The 14,278-nt window shown below is 37.2% G+C and overlaps 1 protein-coding gene across 4 annotated transcripts in view; it reads right to left on the bottom strand.

The window, feature by feature from the left end:
- PHC3 (polyhomeotic homolog 3) overlaps positions 1 to 14,278 on the bottom strand; it is an 81,030-nt gene that overhangs the window by 9,997 nt on the left and 56,755 nt on the right. For all 4 annotated transcript variants that reach the window (XM_082624224.1, XM_082624225.1, XM_082624226.1 and 1 more), the window contains 2 exons: positions 8,897 to 9,056; positions 3,004 to 3,118 (listed from right to left, as the gene is read on the bottom strand). In XM_082624224.1, the coding sequence (XP_082480350.1) occupies positions 3,004 to 3,118; positions 8,897 to 9,056 (275 nt within the window). The remainder of the gene's footprint in view (positions 1 to 3,003; positions 3,119 to 8,896; positions 9,057 to 14,278) is intronic.

The raw sequence follows: 14,278 nt of genomic DNA, 5'->3' as shown, positions 1-14,278 counted from the left end.
ACAGCATGATAGAAACTCTCTGCAAAATACAGAGGATAATTCATTTTTCTAGCTGCAAAATAATTCAAGGTTCCAGGAGAAAATAAATTATGAATTAATCATTTAAACGTTCAAATTGTTATTTTTCCAGGTAATCATTTCTGAAGAGATATTAATAAAAAGAGGTTAATATAGTAGAGAGGGGGAATCTCAAATGGCTAGTAAAATATTTTTCAAATATAACTAAAATCAAGAAATGAAAAGGTAAAGTTGAGATTTCAAAGTTCCACAAGGAATTCATGGGTCTCAGGAATTCAGGAAATTCAAATATATATAATTCTTTAAAATTGGCTGAAAGATTATCTTTATCAAAATAGACTGTCTAATATTTTTAAATATACATTTTTAACATACATATATTTAAAATATGGAACACTTTATGTATTTGCCTATCATCTTTGTGCAGGGGCCATGCTAATCTTCTCTGTAGCATTCCAATTTTAGAATATGTGCTGTCAAAGTGAGCACTCTAAAATTTTTTAATGTAGACCTTTATAAAGCATGATGACAGCTTAAAAGAATCCTATGCCATTTACTGAGTTCCAACACCCTAGAACAAAGGCTGGCAAACTTCTTCTATAAAGGGCCAGATATTAAATATTTTAGGCTTTGTAAGCCACACAAATTTCTGGCACAACTACTCAACTCTGCAACTGTAACATGAAAGCAGCCATAGACAATAATGAATGAGCATGGGGACTTCCTGGTGGCGCAGTGGTTGAGAATACGCCTGCCAATGCAGGGGACACGGGTTCGAGCCCTGGTCTGGGAAGATCCCACATGCCATGGAGCAACTAGGCCCGTGCACCACAACTGCTGAGCCTGCGCTCTAGAGCCCGCGAGCCACAATTACTGAGGCTGCGCGCCACAGCTACTGAAACCTGCACGCCTAGAGCCTGTGCTCTGCAACAAAGAGAAGCCACCGCAATGAGAAGCCCATGCACTGCAATGAAAAGCAGCCCCTGCTCTCACAACTAGAGGAAGCCTGTGAGCAGCAAAAGACCCAACGCAGCCATAAATAAATAAATAAATAATTTTTTAAAAAAAATAATGAATGAGCATGGATGTGTTCCAATAAAACTTTATTTAATAACATTTAAATCTGAATTTTACGTAATTTTCAGGTGTCACAAAATGTTATTCTTTTGATTCTTTTTCAACCACCTAAAAAGTTAAATACTATCCTTAGTTCAGGGACCATGTAAAAATAGGCTCCAAAAAGGACTCAGCCTGGGCATAGTTTGCCAACCCCTTCCCTAGAAAGAGTGAAAAGAGATGATCTAAGATACAAATTTCTGAAAAGCTACACAAAGGCTAAGAAAAATATACACAGTTCCTCTTTTTTTACACATAAAACTACCATTGTAATTTCTTATTTTCAAAACTCTTTTGCTCTAAGATGATTTTTTCAGGGAAATGACAAGAATTTCCTCACCTATGTTTTATGAAAATATCAGGAGGTAGAAGTAAGGAGTACTATGAGAGTGAATAGGCTATTTTTCCACTAAAAATATAAAAAAGAAAAGTGTCCTGATGGTCACTTCATTTTACCCTAAAACAATTCAACAAGCTCTTCCTGTGTTCATTATGCATAATGGGCTCAGCTCTAAAGGTTTCTGATTTCCATTCACATCAACTGACAAAACTTCTTTCCTAGCTGACTATAGAACAGAGAAGAGAGACTAACTTTACACTTGCTATTTAGTCCCTAAATATTTAGATATCTAAGACAGACAGCTAGGCAGACATGTAAACAGCAGTTCTCAGGTGAGACCTAATTTATCCTCTCCTCCTTGCTCTTCTCTCATCTGCATTTTCCTATATTAGGACCCCTAAACCTCTAAAGAGCTTCGCCTAAAGGTATAATAACAGGACAACTGAGCAATCACCTCTGGGAGAAGAGTGATCGTAGTGTGTTAAATGTCCTGAAATATTTCTAAATAGTCAAGAAGTTTAAAATATTCTGAAAGGCAATCCTTTTCCCTCAATTTTTAATCCCTTAGAATCAGAGAGCCACTATTCTTTCTTGTAGTACATGCAAACTGGAAAAACTCCTAAGTTAAAATAGGAGTTACATAATTTGATTAGGACTATCAATAACATGAAAGAATATCTGAATAACAGATTGACAATTGAAAAACCAATAACCCATTTTTAGAGGAAAATACTTCTACTAGTTATTTAACTTAAGTTTTTACTAAGTGTATTTTAGGGGCACCATACTAAATAATGTATTCAAGCAAGAAATTCCCTGGATGAATCTTTAAGATCTTAAATTCTTTGAGAGAATAATAACTTTTGGAATAGAAAACAAATTTCAAAATAATCAACCTGTGCATACACTTCACCTTTAGTGGGAAATACCTATAATTAGGATTTATAATCATTATTAGAGGGGTGTTCTTTAATGTAAACTAAACTTGAGACTAGATCAATGAAGATAATAAAAAATTTTTTTAGTAATACTATTCACCTATAATATTACTATTGAAAATACAGGCTTAGAAGACAGGCCATTTTGTTGTCAGATAATATAACAATGTGGAGAACTTATGCTATAGCTGTCCCACTTAGAAACCTAAAATAAACAGGATATGGTTAAAAGAAATGAAACATTTTAAAATATAACAAAGTAAATCCAGGTATTTCAATATTGATAAAACAAATATTGTTCTGATACCTTAAGGACCAGTAGTCTATTCACAGGAGGGGTTCTCCTAAGCATATTCTCACCACCAGAAGATTGCCACTTCAATATTAGATTATGCTGTATGTGTTATGAATATGCAGTTTTCACGGAGCAAAAGTTAACAATTAAATAGCAAAGTAGCTCCAAATAATGCCTATTTGATATCATTCCTCTATAATATCTAGTTTTGACTAATGGTAAAGTCTACAAGTTTTTTGGTTTTGTTACAGCAGTTGTTGGCTTGTGCTCTAGGAAATTCAAGAGAACAGAAATACCTTTTGGCACACGACATAGTGCAGAATCTTTTTGACCGCAGAAATTCATTAGCATACCCCATCTTTCCACAGAATTCACACTTGAGCAACTCACTGTCCATTTCTTCTAATGCCTCTAAAAAGAAGAAAACAAAGAAAAAACTTCCAAAAATTTAATCGTGGCAAATTTTCTTTTAGCTTCTACTTTGGTTGGATGCTACTAGTGTTCAGACCCTCCAGGAAACATAAAAGGAATGGTCTTTTAACTTCTCAATCCATAGCCACTTTGGCAAGGCAAAGCCCCCCAAAACAACCACTTCCACCAATTCCCTCTTGCTCCTGCATAAAAATATTTTATGGAGTTTTCTCCACAAAATGCAATACATTTTAAAGGTTCATTTTGCTAAGAATCCAACCTACCTAAAATGTGCAAAATAAAACAAAGTCACTACTTTCAAAATGCATCATGTAGTATATGAATTTTGACACATTGTGCTATGTACAATATATATAGCAAAGAACACACTTCTAACTGGAGAAAATGAGGATGAATCCAAAAAGAAGGTAAAATTTTGATGTGTGATTTCAGAGGAGCATTTAAAACAGTTAACACTCTCAAAGATCTGCAATGTACAACAGAATATATAAAGATGTATTTATCTAATTATAAAAGTCCCTTTTAGTCTTATATTAAAACAAAGTAATTTACATTTACCTTCAAAATCACCATTGGTTTTGTAACTTCTAACCTCTGCTCCTTTTTGTCAGGGTGTCTCTCTGTTAAATGAGAATGTCCTTCCCTCCACCTCTATATCCATAACTTTCAAGTCATACCACAGGACCCAAAGAAACTTCCCACCTAAATCCTCAAGTATTCAGCAGCAGCAGTCACCTGTAAGTAAGCAACTTAATCTTCAGGACCCACAGTTTTCTCATCTGTAAAATAGAGTTTAAAATACCCTTCCCGAAGAATTGCAGTGAAGATTACACGAATGCCCAATAGGTAGCAGGCATAAAAAAGTGACAGTTCCATTTCCTATTTTCCACATAAGAACTAAGAGTACTAAGACCTGTAATAAGTGCTTAAGAAACACTTCAGTGAAAACTGTTAAATTCTTAAATCCACCATATTTTGCCATTTTCATGCATCATCATAATTCCTATGCCGAGTCATATAAAATATACAAAAAAAGAAGTCCACTAACTAAAGCTTTTAGCTATGAGCTCTATATGTGCTTTTCTATGTTATTCATTTAAGCAAGACTTGTTAAGATGAAGAAAGGGACTCTGAAATGTAGACATGGATGACACATACTCAGTACATTCAAGCATCACATTATCCCAGTGTTACTGGAGAAGCAAACAGCAAAGTGCTAAATTAAGTGAAGGCAGCAAGAACTAAAAAACACACTGTGAAATATTTGAAGTTCCAAGGGACATCCAAATACACTGTCATGACCAATCAAATCATAAACTAGCAAGGGATCATCTCAAGGAAATTCTCAAGACTGTCTTCATAAACAAAACTCATCTATTTAGTAGCAATGAGGAACAAGAGTCTCAAAGCAAGTAAAGTAAAAACTGCTCCTTCCAATGACCTAGAGATGGCTTTCACACAGTTGTGCCCCTCAACACATCCCTGGGACCTAGTGTCATACTTCCAGGAGTATTGCTTTTACGCTGTGACGCTTGTAACCAGATCTGACCTTGAAAAGCCTGTACTGGAGACAGAACCTCTCATTTGACCACCACTGCCACCAACCCAGCCCCAAAGAGCCCATTTGTCAACTTGTTCCGTTTTGACTATACTGAAAGCTTTATTTCAAAAGTTTGTATTAATTAACATAATAATATGCAACACTTGATAACAGGTTATAATACCTTATGAAGGAGAAGGAAATGTTTTTGCTGGTGAGAGAGGGGAGACCCCAAACAGGTATGGTCTAAGGGTTAACAACCCGACAAAAATAGAACATCAGTTTTATTTCTCATAAAGAAGAGAGGAATATTAACAGATTCAAAAAAGTCCAGTTCTAATATTTGGTCAAAATTTCAACAAATCTGGTAATGTTACCAAGGCTACTTTTTCACATTTGTAAATAAAAAATTACAGAGCCAAATAAGTTTTAAAAACTATTGCTTTAGCTAATAAAGATGGGATTCTATGTCAGAGACAGCTGGCAATTCCCTAATATCCGTTCTTCACTTTTTTCCCACAGTAACAAAATCCTAATATTTAGCTAGGAATATGGCCACTGAGAATAAAAAGTACAGTTTCTGCCCCATGTGTGGCCAATTTCTGACCAAATTCCAGGTACTGCCCTTTCTCCCATCTTACAATTAGAATGTGATCATGAAGATTAGCTATCTTGGAAATGTGAGCAACATTCTAGGGATGGCAGAGCCACTGACAGCTTAGGTGCCCAACACAATGGAGCCCTTCACTGCTTACCTTTAGACTATGTCAGAGAAAATTAAACTTTTTTATTTCATCAGGTATTATTCTGGGTCTCTAATGGAGTGGCCAAACACATATCCTAACCAATAGAGATCCCCAATTTTTTTGTGCAAGGAGGAGTTACTTTTCAATTTTCCTGAAGACTTGAGATCATGTGATGGTCAGCAGCAAAGAGAGGCGATGAGATAGAAACCACGATCAGTGTGATGATTTACCAGGGAAGACGTAAGATATTTTGGTAAATCACATTTTGGTTGGAGATTCTGGTTATAGAACCAGTCCAAATAGAGACATAGTTTATCCTTTAAAAAAAGAATAATCCTTACATTGTTTTTCATACTGAATTAAACTGTATATACTACTACAACCAAAGCCACTAAATAAGTGACCTCACCATTTCACCCTGTAATACTTCCCGTAAACACCGAAGTATACAGTAACAGAAACACTTTATAAAATTACCTTGGGAAATTATGAAGTATTTAAAAATTTGACACATTTTCAGTAAATATATCTCCACTATGAAATAGATTAATCTTTCTTTAACTGAATATAGTTAACATAAAACAGTGTGTAAATTTTTTTTTTTTTTTTTTTTTTTTTTTCCTTTTTGCGGTATGCGGGCCTCTCACTGTTGTGGCCTCTCCCATTGCGGAGCACAGGCTCCGGATGCGCAGGCCCAGCGGCCATGGCTCACGGGCCCAGCCGCTCCGCGGCACATGGGATCCTCCCAGACTGGGGCACGAACCCGTATCCCCTGCATCGGCAGGCGGACTCTCAACCACTGCGCCACCAGGGAGGCCCAACAGTGTGTAAATTTAAGGTGTAAAATACATTAACTTGATACATTTATATATTATAATATGACTGCCTTTGTAGCAATACTGAGCACTTCTGTCACATTACATTTTTATCCTTTCATTTTAGTCACTGGGATAATTAAGTTTAAGTCTCTTAGCAAGGCTGATGATTATAGTACGATATTGTTTATACTCATTATCCCATGCACTAGATCTCTACGGCTTATTCATTATTCATTGCATAGATTAATCATCTTTAAATCTCCCTTTTCCTTACTCTGGTATCTTGTCCTTTAAAAGTACCCTTTGCCTTGTCTTCCTCTTCCCACCATGACTACAGGTATCAATTACATGCCAAACCTCTACACTGCTCCTACATGTGACCAGCAGAGTTTCCAAAAACACTCTATTTCATGTCACCTGCCTAAAAAATCTTCAGTAACCATCCTCTTGACAGCAAGATAACTCCTAACTCCATAGTTGAATATCAAAGTATGCTAGAATCTGACTGCCTTACTACCCATTACACTTCTCTAACCCAACTGTCTACTCTTCGCTGCCCCCTCCTGAAGTTACCTAGCACTTGCACATCTTTTGTGCATTTATTCATGATATGCTAACCTGAAAGGTTATTCCTGTTATCTTAAATCTATGCTTTACCAGCCAAGACCCAGGTCAAATCCCATCTCTACAGAAAACTCACCAAACTGGCAATAATCCCACTCAGTTTTAACGTGCCAAGTTCTTACTGTCTATAATAATTCATTTAATACCTACCATATGTTGCTCCTTAGTTATCTTTCTGTTGTGGAGATTGCTACTTCCTACTAGATCAAAAGCTCCTCTAGGTTCTAGCATAGTCCAGCATATATTTTAATTGTATATAAACCATGAGCATCACAAAATATGCTGTGAAGCTTCCTAAGCAGTTTTCCATTTTTCTCCAATATGTGCACACAAGAGAGCACATTACATATGCTTATTAGGCTAGAAAACTTTTGTTTATAAACTTATTCTTATAGATATAGACAAGAAAAAAAAAACCCTGCACATTCATCTTTACTACTCTTTATCTCAAATGAAAAATTTTCTCAGATAAACAGTATGCATAACTAAAAGCAAGTATTTAGGAATTAAATGAAATTAAATTCATAACAACAAAAGGCAAAATGTACACACTGTTTGGATCCTGATTTGAACAAAATAACTATAAAAGAACATTTATACAATTTAGGCAATTATACAATTGAGGAAATCTGAATATGGACCAGGTACTAGATGACACCAGTTATTAATGTTGTTTTGTGTGACACAGCATTAAAATGTACACTTTTTATAGATGCACACTGAAGCATGCACTAGTAAAATACAATAAGAACCATGATCTTTTTTCAAACAGAGGAATAAAGGGAGAAAAGGGAAAGAGAAAAAGCAACAGAGAAAGAGAGAAGGGCGGAACGTAGGGAGAAAAAAACAAAAGGGATGGATAAAGCTGGTGTGGCAAAATAATGTTTTAAATTGGGTAATGTTGAGTCTGGGTGAGGTGGGATTCATTATACAGTTCTCTCTAATTGTATGTATGTTTGAAAATTTTCATGTTTAACATTCTTTTAAATAAAAAAAAATCAAATTGAACTCAACGTAAGTTAGCAGTAAAAAAATTTTATACTACTATCATACTCTTTGCTATTCAAATAAAAAGTAAAACAGTGATAAATACTTTGCAACAGTTCATAAATTACCACAATGACAGAGGAGCCTTCCTCTTAAGAATTAGGAAAACTGCGAGCCAAGTCAGTATCTATTTTGCTTACCAGCATGCTATTTTACTTAATTTTAGCAAAGTACAGGCACATAATATATGCTAAATATTTACAAAATGAATAAATTAATTTTAGATGAAATATATTAATATATTGATAATTACTTAGAGATGTTAATTAATTCACTATTACAGAGCTCTGACTATATTAAATGCTATTTAATTAAACTGAATGGTATCAACTGCAGAGCCATGATCAGAATCAATAAAAAGTAAAATATATCATTTTTGCATTTATTTGTGTTTGTTTTCCTAAAGTCACTTTGCATTACCACTTTGACTTTTATGGAATAGTCACTATTAGAATAAGGTCTATAAAAAAAATTCTTTGACACTGAGAAGATTTAGTGATATTTTCCTCTATGAACAAACTTAATCGCCTTTTGACTGAAGACTACATCCTTAACACAACTGTAATACCCACCTGATATCAAACATCTGAATACATAAAGTCTAAAACCAAACAACCCAGAAGCTCTAAATTTTTAAGCAGACTCAGTAAAACAGTCATTTATTTAAGTCTGCTTAAGAAAGAGAATTGGTTGTTTTGATCCTAAAATTCTGCATTAGTTTCATATATAATGGAACTTTTCCCAACCACACTCCTTCAAATGTCAAACTGATAGTATACAAATTAACACCAATTTTGCTATTCTAATTGTATGACCATTAAGAGTCTGATTAGCTTTCCCACTATTTTAGTCAAATAATGCATTATATGAGGAAAAAAAGTAAATACTTCCAAGTGAAAATCTGTGTGGAATAAATACCCATGTCTTGTTTCAAACAATAAAAGTCAAAGTTAAAGGGCATCTTAAAGAAAAATCCACAAACCTTCAGCAATCATGTCTTCCATCTCTGTGTCAGATGAATTATCTGCATGCTTTGCATTATTCTGTAGCTCTGGCTGAACACACACAGAATTTATCACCTGATTATCCAAAATAGGCCTTTTTTTCACAGGCTGTTCAATCAGCAGAGATGAACGACTCACCTTTAAAAGACAGACAGCACAAAATAAAATAATCTTTTAAAAGATTTTCAGAAACAACTTAGTTTAAAAATCTCTTGAAACGAATGGTATCTGTGATAATTTACGTGTATGACTGATCAGATCCATTCATTAAGGGCTTTATTCCTTGAGAAAAGGTTAAGCAACCTGAACATAAATGCTTTATATTGCAGTTCATGAGCAGTATGGATGCTTCAAAGTCTCAGTCAAATGGAACCAAGGGTCCTAGTTTAGGCAGGTAGGCTAAAAAGTTTTTTAAAAAATCAGTAATAAATTTTGATGAGCGAGTACCTTTAATATACTTTTTTTCCTGCAATAACCTTTAAGATTTATTTTTCATGCACAAAGCTTTTTATTTGTAGGATTATCTCCTCAGGATAGATCATTATCATATGCATTTTAAAGATAAGGCAACTGGACTTCCCTGGTGGCACAGTGGTTAAGAACCCACCTGCCAATGCAGGGGACATGGGTTCAAGCCCTGGTCCAGGAAGATCCCACATGCCACAGAGCAACTAAGCCCATGTACCACAACTACAGAGCCTGTGCTCTAGAGCCCGCAAGCCACAACTACTGAGCCCATGTGCCACAACTACTGAAGCCTGTGCACCGAGAGCCTGGGCTCCGCAACAAGAGAAGCCACTGCAATGAGAAGCCCATGCGCCATAAAGAAGAGTAGCCCCTGCTCGCCGCAACCAGAGAAAGCCCGCGCACAGCAATGAACATCCAACGCAGCCAAAAATAAATAAATAAATACATACATACATTAAAAAAAAAAAGATAAGGGAACTAATATTCCAAGTATGCAGGTGGAGGAGGAGACCTTCAAGATGTCGGAAGAATAAGATGCGGAGGTCACCTTCCTCCACAAATACATCAGAAATACATCTACACGTGGAACAACTCCTACACGTGGAACAACTCCTACACGTGGAACAACACCTGCTGAATGCTGGCAGAAGACCTCAGACCTCCCAAAAGGCAAGAAACTCCCCACGTACCTGGGTAGGGCAAAAGAAAAAAGAATAAACAGAGACAAAAGAATAGGGACGGGACCTGCACCTCCGGAAGGGAGTTGTGAAGGAGGAAAAGTTTCCACACATTAACACAGAATTAGGGGCAAAGGGCAAAGCAGAGAGATTCCTGCACAGAGGATCAGTGCCGACCAGCACTCACCAGCCCGAGAGGCTTGTCTGCTCACCCACTGGGGCGGGTAGGGGCTGGGAGCTGAAGCACTGGCTTCGGAGGTCAGATCCCAGGGAGAGGACTGGGGTTGGCTGTATGAACACAGCCTGAAGGGAGTTAGTGCACCACAGCTAGCCAGGAGGGAGTCCGGGAAAAACTCTAGACGTGCCTAAGAGGCAAGAGATCATTGTTTCAGGGTGCACGAGGAGAGGGGATTCAGAGCACCACCTAAATGAGCTCCAGAGACGGGCACGAGCTGCAGCTATAAGGATGGACCCCACCGATGGGCATGAGATGTTAAGGCTGTTGCTGCCGCCACCAAGAAGCCTGTGTGTAAGCACAGGTCACTCTCCACACCTCCCCTCCCGGGAGCCTGTGCAGCCCGCCACTGCCAGGGTCCTGTGATCCAGGGACAACTTCCCCGGGAGAACTAACGGCGCGCCTCAGGCTGCTGCAACGTCACGCCGGCCTCTGCTACTGCAGGCTCGCCCCGCATCCATACCCCTCCCTTCCCCCGGCCTGAGTGAGCCAGAGCCCCCGAGTCAGCTGCTCCTTTAACCCCATCCTGTCTGAGCGGGAACAGACGCCCTCAGGCGACCTACATGCAGAGGCGGGGCCAAATCCAAAGCTGAGCCCCGGGAGCTGTGCGAACAAAGAGGAGAAAGGGAAATTTCTCCCAGCAGCCTCAGAAGCAGCGGATTATATCAACTTGATATACCCTGCATCTGTGGAATACCTGAATAGACAACGAATCATTCCAAAATTGAGGCAGCGGACTTTGGGAGCAACTGTAGACTTGGGGTTTGCTTTCTGCATCTAATTTGTTTCTGGTTTTATGTTTATCTTAGTTTACTATTTAGAGTTTATTATCACTGGTAGATTTGTTTATTGATTTGGTTGCTCGCTTCCTTTCTTTTTTTGAATACATTTATATATATTTTTCCTTTCTCTCTTTTTGTGAGTGTGTATGTGTATGCTTCTTTGTGTGATTTTGTCTGTATAGCTTTGCTTTAAACATGTGTCCTAGGGTTCTGTCTGTCCGTTATTTGCTTCCTTTTTTTTTTCTTTAGTATAGTTTTTAGTGCTGGTTATCATTGGTGGATTTGTTTTTTGGTTTCATTGCTCTCTCCTTTCTTTCTTTCTATTACTTTTTAATTTTTTTATTTTTAATACTTTAAAAAAATTTTTATTTTAATACCTTTATTTTATTTTTTCTTTCTCTTTCTCCTCTCTCTCTCTCTCCCTCCCTCCATCCCTCCCTCTCTCTCTCCCTCTCCCTCTCTCTCTCCCTCTCTCTCTCTCTTTCTCTCTTGCTTTCTCCCTTTTCTCCTGAGTCAGGCGGCTGAAAGGGTCTTCGTGCTCTGGCTGGGGGTCAGGCCTGTGCCTCTGAGGTGGGAGAGCTGAATTCAGGACATTGGTCCACCAGAGAGCTCCTGGCTCCACATAATATCACACGGCGAAAGCTCTCCCAGAGATCTCCATCTCAAAGGTAAGACCCAGCTCAACTCAACGACCAAAAAGCTATATTGCTGGACACCCTATGCCAAACAACTAGCAAGACAGGAACACAACCCCACCCATTAGCAGAGAGGCTGCCTAAAATCATAATAAGGTCACAGACACCCCAAAACACATCACCAGATGCAGTCCTGCCCACCAGAAAGACAATATATATCCAGCCTCATCCACGAGAACACAGGCACCAGTCCTCTCCATCAGGAAGCCTACACAACCCACTAAACCAATCTTAGCCACTGAGGGCAGACACCAAAAACAATGGGAACTATGAACATGGAGTCTGTGAAAAGGAGACCCCAAACACAGTAAGTTAAGCAAAATGAGAAGACAGAAAAACACACAGCAGATGAAGGAGCAAGGTAAAAACCCAACAGACCAAAAAAATGAAGAGGAAATAGGGAGCCTACCTGAAAAAGAATTCAAAGTAATGATAGTAAAGATGATCTAAGATCTTTGAAATAGAATAGACAAAATACAAGAAACGTTTAACAAGGACCTAGAAGAACTAAAGAGCAAACAAACAGTGATGAACAACACAATAAATGAAATTAAAAATTCTCTAGAAGGAATCAATGGCAGAATAACTGAGGCAGAAGAACGGATAAGTGACCTGGAAGATAAAACAGTGGAAATAACTACTGCAGAGCAGAATAAACAAAAAAGAATGAAAACAATTGAGGACAGTCTTAGAGACCTCTGTGACAACATTAAATGCACCAACATTCGAATTATAGGGGTTCCAGAAGAAGAAGAGGAAAACAAAGGGACTGAGAAAATATTTGATGAGATTATAGTTGAAAACTTCCCTAATATGGGAAAGGAAATAGCCAATCAAGTCCAGGAAATGCAGAGAGTCCCATACAGGATAAATCCAAGGAGAAACACACCAAGACACATATTAATCAAACTATCAAAAATTAAATACAAAGAAAAAATATTAAAAGCAGCAAGGGAAAAACAACAAATAACATAAAAGGGAATCCCCATAACGTTAACACCTGATCTTTCAGCAGAAACTCTGACAGCCAAAAGGGAGTGGCAGGACATATTTAAAGTGATGAAAGGGAAAAACCTACAACCAAGATTACTCTATCCAGCAAGGATCTTATTCAGATTCGACGGAGAAATTAAAACCTTTACAGACATGCAAAAGCTAAGAGAATTCAGCACCACCAAACCAGCTTTAAAACAAATGCTAAAGGAACTTCTAGGCAGGAAACACAAGACAAGGAAAAGACCTATAATAACAAACCCAAAACAATTAAGAAAATGATAATAGGAACATACATATCGATAACTGCCTTAAATGTAAATGGATTAAATGCTCCAACTAAAAGACATAGACTGGCTGAATGGATACAAAAACAAGACCCATATATATGCTGTCTACAAGAGACCCACTTCAGACCTAGGGACACATACAGACTGAAAGTGAGGAGACAGAAAAAGATATTCCATGCAAATGGAAATCAAAAGAAAGCTGGAGTAGCAATTCTCATATCAGACAAAATAGACTTTAAAATAAAGACTATTACAACAGACAAAGAAGGACACTACATAATGATCAAGGGATCAATCCAAGAAGAAGATATAACAATTGTAAATATTTATGCACCCAACATAGGGGCACCTCAATACATAAGGCAAATGCTTACAGTCATAAAAGGGGAAATTGACAGTAACACAATCATAGTAGGGTACTTGAACATTCCACTTTCACCAATGGACAGATCATCCAAAATGAAAATGAATGTAAGGATACACAAGCTTTAAATGATACATTAAACAAGATGGACTTAACTGATATTTATAGGACATTCCATACAAAAACAACAGAATACACTTTCTTCTCAAGTGCTCATGGAACATTCTCCAGGATAGATCATATCCTGGGTCACAAACCAAGCTTTGGTAAATTTAAGAAAACTGAAGTCATATCAAGTATCTTTTCTGACCACAACGCTATGAGACTAGATGTCAATTACAGGAAAAAATCTGTAAAAAATAGAAACACATGGAGGCTAAACCATACACTACTAAATCTCTTGCTTAAGAGATCACTGAAGAAATCAAAGAGGAAATAAAAAAAATACCTAGAAACAAATGACAATGAAAACACAACAACCCAAAACTTATGGGATGCAGCAAAAGCAGTTCTAAGAGGGAAGTTAGTAGCAATACAATCCTACCTCAGGAAACATCTCAAATAAACAACCTAACCTTACATCTAAAGCAATTAGAGAAAGAAGAACAAAAAAACCCAAAATTAGCAGAAGGAAAGAAATCATAAAGATCAGATCAGAAATAAATGAAAAAGAAATGAAGGAAACAATAGCAAAGGTCAATAAAACTAAAAGCTGGTTCTTGAGAAGATAAACGAAAGTGATAAACCATTAGCCAGACTCATCAAGAAAAAAGGGGAGAAGACTCAAATCAATATAATTGAAATGAAATGAAAAAGGAGAAGTAACAACTGATACTGCAGAAATACAAAGGATCAT

Source organism: Mesoplodon mirus (assembly GCF_964341445.2).
Source record: "Mesoplodon mirus genome assembly, chromosome: 6".
NCBI classification, from domain to species: domain Eukaryota; kingdom Metazoa; phylum Chordata; class Mammalia; order Artiodactyla; family Ziphiidae; genus Mesoplodon; species Mesoplodon mirus.
This window is presented reverse-complemented; position numbering and strand designations above follow the sequence as displayed.